At 48.8% G+C, this 18,960-nt stretch overlaps 1 protein-coding gene across 1 annotated transcript in view; it reads left to right on the top strand.

The window, feature by feature from the left end:
- The window catches only part of Galnt14 (polypeptide N-acetylgalactosaminyltransferase 14), a 221,467-nt gene that overhangs the window by 159,544 nt on the left and 42,963 nt on the right, over nt 1-18,960 (top strand). The window contains exons 3-6 of the mRNA XM_075955468.1: nt 6,276-6,374; nt 16,062-16,129; nt 18,167-18,232; nt 18,393-18,514. Coding sequence (XP_075811583.1) covers nt 6,276-6,374; nt 16,062-16,129; nt 18,167-18,232; nt 18,393-18,514 — 355 coding nt within the window. The remainder of the gene's footprint in view (nt 1-6,275; nt 6,375-16,061; nt 16,130-18,166; nt 18,233-18,392; nt 18,515-18,960) is intronic.

Genomic DNA, 18,960 nt, shown 5'->3' with positions numbered 1-18,960 from the left:
ATGTTCATCTCCTTTTTTTCCCCCCGAGATCAGGTGTCCTTCCACGGAACGGAGCTCAGAGTGGATTGGATGTTTTCTGCTTGAAAAACAAGATCTGATTCCAAAAGCCAGTAGCAAACGCGCTGCACCCTGCCTGAGAGCACCGGGAAAGGTCTCTGGGCCCAGGGCTGGCTGGCTCCCTTCCCCTGCCAGCCTCATGCCCATAGTTATGCGCTGGTGATGAGGAAGTGACAGTGTCTCTGAGGCTTCTCCTGGGTTGGAGTAGATGGCAACAAGAATCGCAGCTGGAGGAGGAGCAGGAAGGGTGTTCCCTATTCCACCCCACCCTACCTGCTTGCACAGGGGACTCCCTTGGGCACACACAGTCCCACCCCCTAGTGTGAGTCATAGGCCTGTGCATCCCTTTATCTCCCTGGCTGCGAAGTTAGGGAAATAGAACCTATGGAGAGAAACTGTTTTCTCACACGGGGACTGGCCTTCCAGAGAGCAGCTGGAAGTGTAGGGTCTGTTTAGGATAGGATGCCTGGGAAGCATTTGACGCAGCCTTGCAAGGGACACATCATTCCCCCCGGGTGAGACTCCTAGTGGGCAGCATCTCCCTTGGGGTGCCCTCCCAGAAAGCATCTCCCTGTGCCTGCCCCGCAGCCCAATCTCCTAGGCAGATCTCTGGTTTCTAGAACCCATAGAAACTCCTTTTTCTGAGTGTAGTTTGAGTGTGGGGCACATACGTGCCCACAGTGTGAAGAGGCACGGAGCATTCATGAGTAACAACTCAGCTGGTCTGGCATGAGAGTGTTATAGCACAGGATAAGCCCTATACATCTGGCTGTAGCCCCCTTCATGGACTTAACTGATGTAGCCTCTCTCTGGCTGCCTCCTTATTACTCCCGAGTCCATCTTGGTGGGGGGAGCCTGGTGGAGCATATTTATCATGGCAGACAGGAAGACGAAATGGAAGAACAGATTGGAGCCCTGTACCAACCTTTAAAGACTTACTCCCCCTAGCCCCAGTGACCTACTTCCTCCAACTAAGTCTTCTGCCTCCCAACATAGCACCATTCCGCACTGGGCCAACCCAGCATTTAAAACAAAAACCACAGTAAGGGTATTCCATGTTCAAACAAGAAGATTAGTAAATCTGGAAAACAATGCCACTTTCTAAGCTATTATGAACATTACGCCCCCGAGGCACTCCATACAGTGACTGGCGGTAAGGGTTCCACCAGCGGTCATTTAAAGACACTATGTGGTGGGTGTTGTTATCACCATTAACCAGAAAACTAAGGGTCAGAGAAGGGACATTGTTGCTGAACCCCAATCAACTGCTTAACCTGAGAGTCTCCCATGCCAGGCTGTCTGATTCTTACTGTGTCATGTTGCGCATTTGTATGGCACCCTTCACCCAGCTCTGGCTGTTCTGCCCACTCAGTAACTGCCCTCCATCTCTCGCTTCCAGGGTGCCAGAGCCCTCTGCCAGGCTCACAGCCATTGAGCGGCTCTCCTCTATGCCAACCTCCTCTATGCCAACCTCCTCTATGCCAACCTCATAGTAATAATAATTATGTTCTCACTCAGTTTTAAAGTTAGCTGGCCTGCCTCTCTGTCACCCCCTCTGGTTTTTATCCTCCAGCATAAAATCCCAAATGGTTTCTAATTTACGATCAAGTTTTTTTCCCCTCCAGAATGTAGTGAGAGGAAGACCATGTGCTCCAGGGCCGCAGGGACCAACCACGAAGGGCTCCTAACTCATTAACAAAACGGGGGTGACCATGACCGTCATTGTGTTCTCCCTCGCTGGCAGCTGCAGTATTTTACAAATACGTGGGATAAAAAAGGAGGGTGCTGTGTGCATCTGTGTGCATGATCACCGTGGTAACTGGCAGGCGTGTTTCTAATGCACTGAGGTTGTCATGTTCATCTGGGTGTGAGGAAGGGGCAAGGACATAGCAATTCACAGCTGGGTGAGGGAAGAGTGGGTTAAGGCTCCACCTATGCCCAGGGTTGGCCTCAGAATTGCTCCCTGGAAGTACCTTCAGCCAGTGACACTGACCCTTCCCAAGGCTGGGAATCCAGGAGGCACATAGCCTTACCAAAAATCATGGGTCTCCAATGAGTCTTTCAAAAAAGAAGAGGGTAAAAACTGTTCAAAATCATTCTGGAGGAATATGTAATTCAGGCATTGCTGTGGTGGGATTCTCCCGCCTCAAACAGAATGCACATGTGTGTGCACACACACACAAGCACACACACACACACACACACACACACACACACATTTCCCCCATACAGCTAATGCCTTGTCCTCCTAATACAGAGGATGAGCTAAGCGCTCCCACCCCTACCCTATCTTTCCTACTTGCTGGCTCCTCTCTCCAATAAACCCCCTGAATCTTTAATAAATTATCAACATGCTTTCTCGTCCATCTGCTGGCGCCAGACGTCAGCATCGGCTGCCTTCTTCACTTTCCTCATGGCCCGAGCGACCTCAGTGTTTGATTCATCTTTTAGGTCCCTCCCACAGAGAGACCACTCACTGTCTGGGCTGAGTCTCCTCTAGGAATGCAGCTTTAAGGATTTTTGTCAGCCTCAAGTTCACATTATAACTTCCTACTGCCTGTCACCAAGCAGGCTGTGGACCAGGCCTTGGACAGCAGGTGACTCCTGTGTGGCACTCACCGATGACTGTGTACCCTATATGGTGCTTGCCCTACACTAGGGAGTGCGTGGGACACTGAGGACCAGTGCCAACTAAGGAGACACGGACCTGGTTCCCACATTCCATGCATGAACCACGTATGTCCTTTCAGGAGGGAGTTCTGAGCCTCAGTTTACCTTTCTGCCGAGGCTGCTATGAATATCAGACAGGTGAAGGGTGACCCTCTGGGCTACAGCAGAGGCAGAAAAGCTTGGGGAGGGATATGAGCCCGAGGGGGTGAAACAACACCTTACCCTCACTCCTCTGTGGCAGTCTGCATGGCAGCAGAGTGTATCGGCTTCCTGGGGTGACCCAGGCCAGGCCTGTGTCTTACCCCTTTGGACACAGGAGCTTCCAGGCCCAGGAGAATACCACCGGGTTCCAGCCACTGCTTGTTGCTTTGCTGGTTCTGGTTGCCCTCTCTAATCTCCCTTCCTTTTCTACCCTGTGAATTCGCATCTCCAGCCAATACACACTACACTTCCCTTGGAGGTTGGTTCACCTATTTTCTGCCCCCATTTCCTGGGCACTTGCCAAATGCTTTGCGTGCATCAGCCATAGTCTTCCCTGCAAGCCTGGGAAGGAGGCTTGGCCATCTGGGAGGAGAGCCTTGTCTCCCTTTTACAGGTGACACAATTGAAGCTTAGAGGGAAGTAAATGGCACACTCTAGGGCTCACGACCAGCATTTGGTAAAGCCAGATTCAAATCTAGGCCTCACACCCAGGTTCTCACCGGCGTTAATGCCACAGTCCTTGGGCTCTGCCCTATCTCTAGCCTCTCTCGTTGCCCCTCAGTCACTGTCAGTACTATGGAGACGCCCACCAAAGACATCTTTCCAACATAAGAAAGATCCAGTTGGGCACAGCGGGAGTCATCTGATGTTAGAAATAGTAACCATTGTGGTGGCCAAAGACCTCAGCATAAAGCCAGCCACATTGAACCTCACAGAAGTGAAAGTAGGAAGTACACTTGAATGCATTGGCACAGGAGACCACTTCCTAAATATAACCCCAGTAGCACAGACACTGAGAGAAACAATTAATAAATGGGACCTCCTGAAACTGAGAAGCTTCTGTAACGCAAAGGACAGGGTCAACAAGACAAAGACAGCCTACAGAATGGGAAAAGATCTTCACCAACCCCACATCAGACAGAGGGCTGATTTCCAAAATATACAAAGAACTCAAGAAATTGGACACCAAAAGATCACATAATCCAATAAAATAATGGAGTACAAACCTAAACAGAGGAATGTAAATAGGCTGAAAGACACTTAAGAAAATGCTCAACATTCTTAGCCAGCAGAGAAATGCAAATCAAAACAACTCTGAGATTCCATCTTATACCTGTAAGAATGGCCAAGTTCAAAAACACTGATGACAACTTAAACTGGAGAGGATGTGGGGTAAAGGGAACACTCCTTCATTGCTGGTGGGAGTGCAAGCTGATACAGCCACTTTGGATATCACTATGGCGATTTCTCAGAAAATTAGGAATCAACCTACCTCAAGATCCCGCAATACCATTTTGGGTATATACCCAAAGGATGCTCAATCATGCCACAAGGACGTGTGCTCATCTATGTTCATAGCAGCTTTGTCATAGGCAGAACCCGGAAACAACCTAAATGCCCTTCAACCAAAGAATGGATAAGGAAAATGTGGTACATTTACACAATGGAGTACTACACAGCAGAAAAAAATAATGACATCTTGAAATTTTCAGGCAAATGGATGGATCTAGAAAACATCATATTGAGTGAGGTAACTCAGACAATTATCATATGTACTCACTTATAAGTAGTTTTTAAACATAAGGCAAAGAAAACCAGCCTACAAATCACAATCCCAGAGAACCTAGACAACAAAGAGGACCCTAAGAGAGCATTCATGGATCTAATCTACATGGGGAGTAGAAAAAGACAAGTAAATTGGGAGCATGGGGACCATGGAAGAGGGTAAAAGGGGGGGGAGCAGAGAAAAATATATAGCTTAATAAAAACAATTTTAAAAAAGAAAAAGAAAAAACAGTAACCATGTGACTATTTGTCTAGCACCTTTTGGACCTGTCATAATGACCAAGGAGGGAAATTTACAAGTTAGGGTTGCCATTTCCATTGTGTGGGTGAAAAACATAAAGCCTCACGGTCACAAGTAAGTAACCCTGTGGCATAACTGGACTCAGGGGCAAAGAGTGCTTACAGCATTTGGTTCAAATGGCTTGTATGTACTGAAGACAGGCTACGCCCACAGCCTCTGTATCTGTGCCCAGATCTTTGGGGAGAGTTTGGACTAACCCTGCTCCACAGAGGAGCAGGAAGAAGCCTGTAAAGGTGGCTGATTTGCTCAGGGTCTCCTGCTGGCAGGTGGTGTCCAGAATCCCAGACAGTGAGTCTGTGGGTGGCTCTACCCCATTTTCTATCCATCCTCACCTTACCCTATGGGATCTGACATTTTCAACAGAGCCTTCTGGACACTTCAGGCTTCTGCCTGTGTGCACAGGCTTCTGGTCCCTGTGCATTGATCTGCCTCTCTCCCCAGCTGGCATCTTTGAGGCAAGCAAAGTAGTGCCTGTGCCTAAAAGCTCTCTAATCAAGAGATTAGAGAACAGTGACCACAGGAGGGACATCAGGTCTTTCAGCCCAAGACTGGAGAGATCCTGAGTGTTTCAGGTCCAGGCTTGTGTGAGAATTTGATTTAAAATATGAACCATATTTCTAAAAAAATTGAAAATGCATATTTGTACAAATTATTTGTGAACAACTCCAGTGGACCCAGTCCCCTCCAAGCCTCTCTGTGGGTCTCTGGGTTTCCAGTGGAAAGCTCAGGAAGAAACAAAAAAATCAGAACAGGTATCTGACCCCTGCCCACGTTATGTTCTTACTTCTTTTTTCAATGCCCTATAACCCCACCCATAATTGGGCCAATCCTTTAATCAAGAGAAACAGGACGATACACCCAGATGACAGCCCCCACTGGAACTGGTCGCACTTTGGAGGGTCTATTTCCATTATTAAAGCAATTCTCAGGCTGCAGGCTGCAATTTTCACTTGAGGCAAGGTATTAAATTGAAATTACCCCAGATGTAATGGTCATACAAAATAATCCTGGACACATGGAAGGAAATGCCTTCTCAGGATCAGACTGTTGCTTATTCTGAGGCTTTGGGGCTCTGTCTCTTTAAAGATGTCAGATTGGGAGGGGCAGGGGCAGGAGCAGGGGGACAGCAGTTAGATAGAACCCACCTCTGAAGCTGCCAGTTCAGAAGTCAATATGATAAGGGTTCTGTTGGCTTGATCTGCTCTGTGGCCAGAGACTTGGGTAGGAAGGCTAGAAGGGCCCAGATTAGGGGCAGAGCCCAAGACTTGGAGTTTGGCTCCTGAATCTGTTAGGAAACACTGTACTTGAACTGAAGAATGGGTAAATGATAATACTTGCTTCTGTTTAGGCTCCAAGCCCAGGTTCTCCAGCAGGCGGTGGACACTTAAGTTTCGGTCATTCTTAGATGATGTTCGTGGTCCCAGGCTCTTCTGTTTTTGCTCTCAAAGGTCTGAGTTATCATCCCGCTTTCGTTTGCCAGATGTTCGCTGCTGGTGTACTGCACAGACCTTCCTCCCACCAGTATCATCATCACCTTCCACAACGAGGCACGTTCCACTCTGCTCAGGACCATCTGCAGGTAAGACGTCTTCCTGCCTGGGGGCTGTCACTCAGCCTGATCCTTGGTCAGGCTCGTGTGTGCTCCCTGGGCATCCTGCAGGCATGTACCAGGCACTTCCCTATGCATCATGTGCTTCCACCCAGTCTCTCCTCATGTGCTGCTGAGAGAGGCCAGTGTCCCATTTTTAAAGAGAAAGACAGATGCCAATAGTGCTTAGTAACTTGCAGGCATTCAGAGATAAATCAAAGGAATGGATAACAGACCCCTTGCCCATCTGTTAGGCTATCTGAAGAACGTGATGAAGGATGCTCAGATAGTCAGGTTGCTCATTTCATCCTCAGCCTCAGCTAGGATCAGGACCTGGATGTGCCCTGGGCTGCTCATCTTGTGCTGCACTTTTCCAAAGCTGAGACAAGGGTGGGATGTGTGGGAAGAGCTGTGGGCAATCCTTAATGTTTGCTCTCTGGGTATCTGCATTCAGCTCCGGTCCTGCTTCCCCTGAGCCTTCCTGACACCTTGACACTTCGTCTCAGTGATGCTCCTGCTCTGAGAGGCTTGTTGTGACAGAGATGACCAGTGGCCTGCCTAGCTTTTCCATATGCTCAAGTCTCAGTGCCAACCACCAAGCAAACTGGCCCTAGAACAGAGCGGGGACCTGGCTGGGAATTGTGCCTCTGGGTTCTTAGGAGACTCTGGCAGGCTTGAGCCACCATTCTCTGGAATGACCCTCCTTTCTTCTCCCTGACTCCACCTGTCCTATCCAGGTCAGCTGCCTCATTCTCCCTTCCTCTGATCCCCAACAGTAGCTAGTAAGGTCAGACAGTAAGGACGATGCGGGCTCCTGCCCTCAGCTGGGGTGATAAATAGGTCAACAGAGCAAGTCAACAGAAAGAAGCGAGACTTAGAAGTCCCATATCAAGGTCGCTTAGCCCAGATACTGGCCCATGTCCTCTCACCTGCTGTACTGGGAAGTCACGAGAGAGGGCTTATCACTGCTGGTGTGGTGTTAGGGCTTTAGGGGTGCAGCCACAGCTTCCAGCACAAAGCTCATCCTCCCCAGTAAAGTACCCATAGAAAGTTCATATTTGTTTGCTTTTGTCAACTTAACTCAAGCAAGAATCATTTGAAAAGAGAAGCTTCAGCTGAGAAAAACACTTCTGTCAGATTGCCCATGGTCAAGTCTGTGGGGACATTTTTTAAATTAATAAGTGATCTGAGAAGTCCCAGATGACTGTGGGCAATGCCATTCCTGGGCAGATTGTCTTGAGTGCTGTAAGAAAGCAGGCCGAGCAAGCCATGAGAAGCAAGCCAGTAAGCAGCACCCCTCCATGGCCTCTGTATCAGATCCTGACTCCAGGTGCCTAGCCTGACTTCCCCTCAGTGATAGACTGTGTTCTGAGAGTTATGTTAGAGTAAAATTTTTCCTCCCCAAGTTGTTTTTGGGTTGTAGTGTTTTATCACAGTAATAGAAACCCTAACTATGACACTTCATATCCCAGAGGAACACAGTTTATTAGGCAGCATGTGGGAAGGTCATCTGATACACAGAGGGGGAAAAAATGATTGAACATGGATGGGTCAGCAAGAGTATGAAGCATAGCAAACCTCCCTCTCATCATTTCCAAAAGACAAGCCACACCGTCCCCATTCTTTTACACCTGTGTGCTTTGGCAGTGGGGGATTCTGGGTAGAGGCAAGCAAGCTCAGCAGCAGGCTCACCCCAAGGGGACACACCACAGCTTACTGTCCACCTGTCACTAAATGTTGGATGTCTACTGTGTGGAGCCAGTGTTTCCCTTACAGGAAAGGACACGCCCTTGTGAAGGAAAGAACGATTCCACCTGCAGCCCCCATGTACCTGATGGCTGGCTGTGTCCCCCAGCCACCAACCTGTCCTGGCTTCTGTACTCACCCTATGGGCCGTTCAGTTCACACTGTTGTGTGTGATTTCTCAGCAAGACAACAGTTCTTCACACACACACACACACACACACACACACACACACACACACACACACACACGTTACAGGTCACTACCAGTATCAGGGTAGATAGTTTGTTGATCTGCAAACCAAGGCAGGCCTGGGGGGGGGGGGACGAGGAAAAGGGCACTCTTTCTGAGGACTCCATTGGTATCCTGGGAATGCTCTTGCTTCTCAGTTGAGAGCTACAAGCTGCAAAAGCACAAGTGTCAGGCTCAAGCCTGGTGGGAGCCTGGTGGGAGCCTGGTGGGAGCCTGGTGGGAGCCTGGTGGGAGCCTGATGGAAGCCTGGTGAGAGCCTGGTGGGAGCCTGGTGGGAGCCTGGTGGGAGCCTGATGGAAGCCTGGTGAGAGCCTGGTGGGAGCCTGGTGGGAGCCTGGTGAGAGCCTGGTGGGAGCCTGGTGGGAGCCTGGTGAGAGCCTGGTGGGAGCCTGGTGGGAGCCTGGTGAGAGCCTGGTGGGAGCCTGGTGGGAGCCTGATGGAAGCCTGGTGAGAGCCTGGTGGGAGCCTGGTGGGAGCCTGGTGGGAAGCTGGTGGGCCAGACGATAAGAGACAAGAGCAACGCAGCCTTGATGAATGGGGGACTATCTTAAAGGAAGAGAAAGTGAACCTTAAAAAGTTCACACGGCCAGTGCTAGGGCAAATCCTTATGGGTGTGAGACTCAGGCTGACCGCCCTGCTCTTGGAGCAACTGTCAAGCCTTTATTTCCCATGGGGTCCAGGAAAATGCAGTGGTCCATGACTTTACATCCTAACCCTTTTCACTCCTTGGTAGTTTTCTAGACCTAGGTTGGCACTTTCCAGATGAAGGTAGTTAAGAATTTGGACTCTGAAACCACATTTGCCGAGCTCTGCCTGTAATAGCTGTGTGACCCTGGGCAAAGTGCAGAACCTCTCTGCTCCAGTTTTCCGTTCTGCCAACCAGGAACTATAATTACTACTAATGCCCTGGCGTGAGTTCAGTGAAGACCAAGAAGTACAGCTAGGCTTAACAGTCAGGGTTCTCTACAGTACAGAACCAATGGTTATAAAAGGGTACTATGGTTATAAAAGGGTACTTGCTAGATCAATTTACAAGATCAGAGCCTGATAGTCTAACCATAGTCATCTGCCAGCTGGAGAACCAGAAAAACCAGTCCAAAAAATGGAAGCCTCAGAATTGGGGTGATGGGACAGGGAGATGGCTCAGACAGTAAAGGCGTTTGCCACTAAGCCTGGAAATGGAGTTCACTCCCGGGGTTCACAAGTTGGAAAGATAGAACTAATTCCTGAAAGTTGTCCTCTGACCTCCATAATAAGGGTCACAATGTGCATGTGTGCAAATGTACACACAAATGAATGAACGAATATACCAGAATGGAGAGGAGGCCAATGGCACAGCCCCAGTCTAAGACTGAAGTCCCTGAAGCTCCCTGGAGACAAACACATTTAAAGACTGAAGATACTGGCAGTTGATGTCCACAGAATGGGCACCCACTGAAGGAGTCAAGCTCTACACTGGTGGTTTCTTTCTTCCAGTTTTTGTGCGGTAGGAACCCCATCCCAATGTATGGTACTGCATACATGTGGTTGAGTCTTCCCTCTTCCTCTGGGTGACCTGCATGGCAGTCTTTCTGGAAAGGTCTTCATGGACACACTCAGAATATGCTTTACTAATTTTGGGGGTGTTTCCTGATCCCTCCAATGTGCCCATCAAGATGAATCACAGTGAGCAAAAGACCAAGATCTCATGCTGGCACAGAGGAAAAGCGGCGGCAACGTGACGGAGTCTCCAGTCCTGATAGATAACTACATTCTCCCATGGTGGCTCTCCAGTGTGAGAAGATGCCAGATTCTCTTGGAGGGCTTGCTAGAACATGCCTTCTTGGGCTCCAGCCTCAGAGACTCTGAGTCAGTGAGTCTGGAATGTGGCCTGAGAATTTGCATTTCTGACAAGTCCCCAGGCTGTGACAATATTGCTGGCTCAGGGCTCAGACTTTGAGAATCGTTTCTGTTGCTGTTAGTAGCTCCAATAGTCTTATCACCGGTGCCCACATTCCAAGAGCAACCGTCATGTGCCAAGCATGGTGCTAAGCGATGCTCACGAAGCCGGGGAAACCATGGTACTAGGAGGCTTGGTACTGACTGGAGCCTTCCTGCCCACAAGTGGAGGCTGCACAGATGTGTGCTTGAACGCAAATCTGTCTCACTCCAGAATGAGTACACTCAACTGTCAGCTGGCCCCAGGTCTTCATTCAACTGGTATTTATGGAGCGTTTGATAAGACCTGTCTGCATACAGCCCTGTGGAGTTCACAAAGCAATTTCCAAATACGTTCCATTTCACACGCACAAAAGCCTGTGAAGTAGGTCAAGTATTAATATCACCTGCTTTTACAGGGAAAAGTAATTACAGAAGGAACGGAGGCTGGGAGCTGACCAGCTCAGGACCACACAGCAAGCACACTGTAGGGATTACTTCCCCCAAACTATCCTGACGTGTCTTGGGCCCTCCCATGGGCCCTATAATTAGATCACAGAAAGCCAGGGAGTGGGAGATGTCATAGATTCTGCCTGTGTAATTGCACATAGGAGACAGATCCGAAATGATTCCTTGAACAGTGTGGCCCATACATGCCAATGAGATGAACACGGTGACCCATTCTGTGGTCACATGTAGAAAGACATGTGGTAGTCGAAGCAGGGGCAGCTAGGATGGAGTAAGGCAAACTGAGCCCTGGGAAAACAGAAGGGCTTACTCTGTTGATGGGGAGCTGGTGAGAAGCCTGGATGGTAGAACCTGTGAGGTGGACAGAGGGCAGGAGATCACAGCAGCCACGGTTTATAAAGATGGCAGGAATTGCATGGGGGAGCTGGAAGGAGAATGGTGGAAGACCACCAGGCCAAGGACCCTGGGCCAGGCATCACTTTTTCCTTTTGCAGCCACTTCCGGTGCCCAGAGTGCCTGCCCATTGAGTGCCCAACCATCCCAGGTGCTCCCAGCCTAGAGGCACTCATGATGGAGACCCAACATCACTTCAATTGCTCTGACGACAGGAGCACAAGCAAGCCAGGTGTTAGCAGGAAATGGTCTAATTAGCACTGCTGACGATCCCTTTCTCCACCATGCCCCCCCCCCATGCTTCTGTTTTAAACCCTGGACATTTTTTATTCGCTAATCATCTCTCAGTTCAACCAGCTCAGAGCTCCACGCGATTTACCTTTTGATGTTCACAGAAGAGAACTCTTGAATTTCAAAGAGCCGGCGGGGATTTGGGGGGAATCGAATGCAGAAGCTCCAGCGTAATCAAACCTCATTAGAGGTTATTCTTCAAGCAGGTTTTTTTTCCTCTGTCTGCCTCCCTCTCCCCTCCTGCCCTGATTAGCCGGCTGGTGGCTGGGTTTGCTGTGTTTTCTCTGGGACAATCACAGCGAGCAATCTATAGCCACCGCCCTATGGTATAGGCTACAGCCTCCTTCCTGTCCCTGTCTCCTGCTTCCCCCCAGACTGGGACAACTGTCCGGGCTTTGTGTTGGGGTTTCCTCTCTGTACCTTACACTAGTTGCCATGGTGAGAATTAAGGCTTCATAAATAAAGGTTGCTCCGGGCAAAGTTCCTTTCTCGTAGAGTCTGCATCCTGCATAGAAAGGAGGCTGCACTGGAAAAAAGAGTTCAGGCAGATCTGAGAAGAGGGATGCTCATAAAACCCCAATAGCACCCACTCTGCACCTCCTTCCCCGATATACACAGAACTCTGGGTGCATTGTAATGGGTATGTTGAAGGCAAAATGCTTTGGGGAAACCATGGCATCGGGAGATGCTCAAAGAATTCTGAGACCCATGTAGGATTAAAACCAAGCCTGTGCCCTTTGAATAAGACATCTCTGGTGCGGGAGGTCAGTTCAATTAACAAATCTCAAATGATACGTGGCGTGGTGAAAAGGCTACTATCTATCACTTAGTGCCAAATGTAGATTTTCTCCTTTAATTTTCTTCATAGTCCTTTGAAGAATCCCCCCCCCCCACTGTAAATGGCTCCCATTCTACAGATTAGCTACTATGCTGGATGGCAGTATAGTTGCTTGCCCCAAGTCCAACAGCTTTGTAGCAGATACAGCTGAATGACAAGTTTCTAGGGATGGAACTGACTTTTATTGTGACCCTCACTCAGTACCCAGTGCCTAGAACGTGTGCCCTAAACATCCTTCCAATATATAGAGATGTGAGCCAAGCTCCAGGCCTGGCATGTTACCATACAGAGATATCACTAGGCTATTGGGTTCATAAATTCACTCCTGTAGTGTCCCTGTATCTCCAAAGAAATTAAGGAACAGAAATTAGTGAAGGAAATTGGATTTTTTTAAAAATGTAGCCAAACCAAAGTGGAAAGAATAAGTGTAATTTCCTCTTTACCATGCCTGTGGTCATTTTTAATTTACAGGGAATCCATGAAACAAAGGCTGTATAATATATTGTCGGTTGACATTGAGATGGCTTGACCAGTGCTGTTCTGGGGCAAAGGGACTTGGGTCCTAAGTTACCTTCACTATCTCAGGTTCTCTATCATAGAGACAGTTTTTAAGTCAGATCCAAGGAAAATGGGGTAGGTTTCTGTCTTAAAGATCCACTAGTGGGGAGAATCCCACAGCAGTGGGCCCAGGTCAGAGCCTAGAACTGACATGGGCTCTGTGTTACTCTCAGCCTTGGTCAATAAAGCTTGGGCAGTCATTAATACAGAGACACACAATGAGTCAAAATAATGAGGCTGTGTGACTGTGAGTGCTCAGCTCCAAATGGAACATTTACATCAAGGCCCTGTCCCAGAAGAGCAGAGAGAGAGCATGAGAGTCAGAAGATTGAAGAGGCTGCGGAAGGTTAGGCATGACATGGGCATTGCGTTCATGACCTCCTAGAGGCTTTGGTCACCAGCACAAGATTTTAATCCAGTTAAAATCCAAGTATGACCTGGGGAGAGGCTCACAAGAGCCCTAACTGAAGAGCTACTGACAAGTTGACAGCCGTTGGGAGGGGGAGAGGCATTTTTTGGGGGGGTTGTGGCCGTGAGTATGGTGTCCATCTTGGTGGCGGATGACCTTCTGTCTGTGTATCTATCAGCAGCCCTGATTGGGCTCAGTGGGTAATTAAACATGAAGAAGAAACAGGAGAGGACATGAAGTTGGGAGGAGGCAGGAAGAGTTGGAAGGGGAGAAGAGGGGTGTATGTATGTTTTGTTTACTCTCAAAAAATAAATAAAAAGTATCATTTAAAGAAACTGCTAAATGGCTAGCAACTGTTGGAACTTTATTTTTAATGCAATGACTAGCGAAGGTGAAAAGCAATTTCTCTATGGGAAATCATTGTATCATTTCTTATAGGAAAATACAGATTTAGAATGAACAAAACATCCCCAACTTGGCATCTGTGTCAACATGACATAGATATTTTTATTATTGATGTATATGTGAAAATGCCATAGATTGTAGGAGGAGGGCCCACTTGTTCATCCTGGCTGCCCGGCTAGCTTAGCCCCGAAATAATCACACAGAAACTGTATTAATTCAATCACTGCTTGGCCCATTAGCTTTAGCTTCTTATTGGATAACTCTTACATCTTAATTTAACCCATTTCTATTAATCTGTATATCACTACGAGGTCATTGCCTACTAGCAAAGATTCAGCACGTCTATCTCCAGCAGCGGATCCATGGCGTCCCCCTGATTCTGCCTTCTTCCTCCCAGAATTCAGTTCCATCTTCTCCGCCTACCTAAGTTCTGCCCTATCAACAGGCGAAGGCAGTTTCTTTATTCATTAATGGAAATCACCACACACAGAGGGACTTCCACATCACTATATGTGTCTGTGTGTGTGTGTGTGTGTGTGTGTACACATATATGCATATATACACACACGCACACACATATTTATTATCCCCTGGGAGCTGGGTAGATAACCTCAGTTGGGGAAGCACTTGCTGCAGAAGCATAAGGACCCAAGTTTGGATTCGCAGCTCATATAAAGAAAAGCAAGTATGGTCGTATGTACTCCTATAATTCCAGAGTTGGGAGGTGGCGACAACAGTGCCCTTGGGACTGCTGGCCAGTAGTCTAGGCAAATTGGTGGGCTCCATGTCCAGTGAGAGACCTTGTCTTCAGAACTCAAGTGAGAATAGTTAAAGGCGACACCTTTGTTAGCATTGAGACACCGTGACTGCGGCAGCACTTATAAAGGGAAACATTGAATCACAGGCTTAGTGCATTCCTGTCATGGCAGGAAGCGCGATGGCGTGCAGGCTGCTGGAGAAGTACCTGAGAGTTCTACATCCAGATCCTCAGGCAGCAGAAAGAAAATGTGACACTGGGCTTCACATGAATGTTGAAACCCCAAAGCCAACCCCCAGTGACCCCCTTTCCACCAAGAAGACCACACCTTCTAATAGTGCCACTCTCTGTAAGCCTATGGGACCATTTCCATTCAAACGACCACAAGGCCCAACACCGAACTCTGTCCTCCACTTTCATATACATACACACACAAAAAAATATGTACACACACAAACACATACACAACGATCTCCCATCCCTGAAAGAGAAAAGACTCTCGCAAGCTTATTCTGGCCCGACAGAGCTGTTTGTCCCTAGCTTGGCTCATTTAATAGGCGCAGGGAAGAAGCCATTTATATTCTTAATTTGGAGGTCAGCTTGAAGCTGGGATTCTCCATGTCTGTTAAACACACTGATTCAGTGACTCTGATAGCTGGAGGGAGAGTCACGGTCTCTCTTCAGAGTGTTTACTCTCTCACCGAGGCCTCTGTGTGGCATCAGGGTTACAGGGGCAGGGGCTTGCCTGGTGAGGTGTAAAACCAGCTGCCAGTGTCAGGAAGTTGATAAATGCGGTAAGAAGCTTCAGCTAAAACCTGCTCAAGAATCCCAGGGGAGGAAGCAATTCATTCTCCCTAAGTAGATTGGAAAGCTGTTAGAGAGGAAGTGACATTTGAACTGGGCTTTGTGGGCAGCTTAGGGCCATTTCAGGTCCTAGAAGAGGCTCTCAATGATGAATAAGCACAAGACAGTCAGATGGCAGCACTGGGCATGAATCGCTGTGGGCAGTATGGGCCAGCTCAGTGATGGGGGGGTATAGGTCGTGGGCAGGCACAATTGGATTTTATCAGTTTGTTTGTGGCCACATGGAAGTCCACACTGCTGGAAAGGTCACCTGAAAGCCACAAGGAAAACAGCCTGGGACTGAGAAGAGCTGGGGCAGGGAGAGGTTGCAGTGGTAAACCAAATAAAAGTGGACAGAGTGAGGGGTGGTAGGGCATGCCTGTAATCACGTACTCGAGAGGAGAAGGCAGGAGCATCAGCTGGTCAAGGTCCTTCTGGGCTACACAGTAAGACCTTGTCTACTCCCCTATAAAAAGGGGGGTGGGAGGGGTGAAACAGGACAGAGATAGACAAGGCGAGAGTAGTTTAAGGTAAACGTCCACAGAGAACTATTATATTGGGTCTTCGGGAGAGGAAAGGTTGTTGTTGGTACTACCTGGGTTTCTGTCTGGGTGCGTCACTGGGCAGCACGCCATTTACTGTGATGGAGAAGGCAGAGTTCTATCCTCGCTGGCCCCTGACGACTGGAAAACTCTTTTGATGTCCTGGGGTCTTCTTTCCTCCCAGGCGATGATATTTAAAACTGGAGTTGATACGTACATTTTGGCCGCTAGAAGACACGCTAATTTCTCTTTTTCCCACAGTGTGTTAAACCGCACCCCTATGCATCTGATCCAGGAAATCATATTAGTGGATGACTTCAGCAATGACCGTGAGTAACATTGGCTATTGGCAACTGAGGCACAAATGTCTGGTCCCAGCCCCTGTGTGTAGTAGAGGGGAGCCTACTGATACCCTAGAGGTGAAAGACATGTAAGACTGAATGTCCGTCTATGCCTGAGCTTAAAGTGGTGATAAACCTTACATTTGAGGGGGAAATGTTGAAAGGTTGGGGTTCTCTGCTGTAAGTTTTTGAGGACCGAATTAGCTAAATTTATTAGATCCCTATTTGGGGTGGTTGGTGAATGAGTGTGCATGTGTGGATGAACGCATGTGGCATCAGTGCCATTAGTTTCTAACCTGCATCCCTGGACCTGAGAAGAGACATCACACATTCAGAGAATCATCACTAGAACCTAGGGCTCCGTCAGAGACTCCTGGTTTTGATGCTGCATTCATGTGCCCATTCGAACTGCAGGCTGCCATGTTTTCTCCCTCTCATTCCCTGGGATCTGACAGGCCTTGACATTGTGATCCCCATGAAACATCCCACCAAACATCCCAGGGCAGTGTGAGCCATAGAGCCTTTCCACACTCTGGTTCTCACCATTTCCTGCCTCGTATTTCCGTAGTTATTCCATAAAAGAACCTGGCTACCATCCAGATTTACTCCCCTGGTCCACTTTCCCAAGGAAAACATGCTGGGGTCTCAAGACACCTGTTTATGTCTGGAAGTCACACTAATTATAGAATTATGGGCAGAATCCCATGATTCTATATGCATGAGCAGCGCCAACCCCCTCTTCTAACAGCCACTGTCCTGGATACAGCTCAACTCAGTCAACCGTATTCAGGTGGGGCAGTCTTTTCCTGGTGGTGAGCCAGGTGGGTGACACCAGCGGACAGACAACCCCAAGTATCAGGAAAGCAGCCTCCACCCCCTCCAGCGTAGGTGCTGGGAACTGGACACAGGGGCGGCTCGCACATTGACACCAGCTGCGTAAGCACCAGAAACGCACACACAAGGACAGAGGCTATGGATTCCTCATGGAAAAGCGGGTTCGGTGTGAGGTCTTGGGTACGAAGACCTGTACTAGTTCTGGGACTCGGTGGTCTGCTCTCTTTGCCTAGTGAGGAAGAGTTTCGAGTCGGGTGTCACTCCTTCTGGGGGTCACTTGGTGCTCAAAAGCAGAAGGAAGTGCTGTAAGGTCCCCGAGGAACAGGATAGCCTAGGATTTATTATATTTTGAGCTTGTGCTCAAATCCTAGATCTGGGACTTCCCCATTCCTTAGCCACATGCCTCAAGAAAACCATTAGCTTCAAGTCAGCTCCCTCACCTCTAGAGTGGAGATGACTACGGTCATATGTAGGGTTTACATAGAGGTCAAATGTATTGGCACATTCCAGAGCCCTTAGAATAAGACCATGGCTGGGGAAGCCTGTAAAAGTCTCTTCTGTTGCTTGTTGGAGTCCAGAGCTAAACAGAAAGGCCAAAGTCTATAAACAGAACCAAAGGGTGGGGCTACCAGTCAGGTTAGGGCAGTGGTAGGGTCACAGAATAGTTCCAGTATGATTGGGGTAAGTGACCAAGCGGCAGTGGGTCTCTTATGCACCCTGCCCCATCGTTCATCAGACTGGAGACCACCCTCCCATTTTAAGCTCTGTTGTGATGGAAAAAGCCATCTGTTGGCAGGACTCTTCATAAACAGGGCCTCCGTGCTTTAAAAGCAAAGTCCAATGCTATTTCCTTCCTGGCATTTTTAGCTAGACCCACTGCAATGGAGAGACTCTGAATTAATTAATTAATTAATCCAATGGAGACGACCCTGAGGTGACCAGAACAAGGTTCCACACTTGGAACGTTTCCATTAAAGCTTGCCGGTACCACTGTGTGCTGACCTGTTCCAAATGGGCCCAGTTGTCACTCAGTGACCCTCGGCCCCTTCCATTGACCTAGGAACACCCTGGGCTGAAAACCAGGCTCTGCCGTCAGGGCGGTGATAGCAAGTAGGTCTACCTTCCTGATCCTTCTAATTTGCTCACACTCAGTCGAGCCCCAGGTGCTCACCACGACCTTTGTCTTCGCAGCTGAGGACTGCAAGCAGCTTGCCAAGCTACCAAAGGTGAAGTGCTTGCGCAACAGCCAGCGGCAAGGTAGGCAGCACCGTGGGAAGGGGCAGGCGTGTGAATGGAGAGTTGGGTGGGGCAGGTGTATGCATTCGGGTGTTTGAGGGAGGACTGAATGACTCTGCTGTAGTCTGGTTGGTCACTGGAGCAACAGTGGTACCCACCTGGCCTTTTGTCCCTGATCCAGGTCTGGTCCGGTCCCGGATGCGGGGTGCGGACATTGCCCAGGGCACTACTCTGACATTCCTGGACAGCCACTGTGAGGTGAACAGGGATTGGCTGCAGCCCCTGTTACATAGGGTCAAAGAGGTGAGTCAGACTGAGAAACAGCTGAAGTTCCTACCTCCCCCTTCTTCCAGGGCCTCCACACTGGTGACTTCACTTAGGGATCCAGGTGGGACAGATTGTTGTCCCAACTTTATAGATGGAGGACCAAAGGTTAGTGTCCAGAACAAGATGACAGTGTAGTGGAGCAAGGCTCGGGCTGTTTGTTTTATCACACAGATGAGAAAATCGTGTCCGGGCTGTTACGTGACGTGCGTTGATATTCTTTAGGGATGGTTTCTCCAGAATCAGCAGAACAGGCTGTGGTCTGGGCTGGACTGGTTTCCTCCTGCCCTGGCAGGTAACCCTTCAACTCCCACCTGTATAATAACAGTGTTGAAAGGAGAGAAGAGCCCAGTGGGCAAACTGCTCAGCAGGGAACCAAGAAGTCCTTGCCACTTGTCCACTGCAAGAGGTGCTCTCACAGGGTT

The sequence above is a fragment of the Microtus pennsylvanicus genome, chromosome 21, assembly GCF_037038515.1.
Source record: "Microtus pennsylvanicus isolate mMicPen1 chromosome 21, mMicPen1.hap1, whole genome shotgun sequence".
Lineage (NCBI taxonomy): Eukaryota > Metazoa > Chordata > Mammalia > Rodentia > Cricetidae > Microtus > Microtus pennsylvanicus.
The sequence above is the reverse complement of the archived record's forward strand: the minus strand, read 5'-3'. Positions and strand labels throughout refer to the sequence as shown.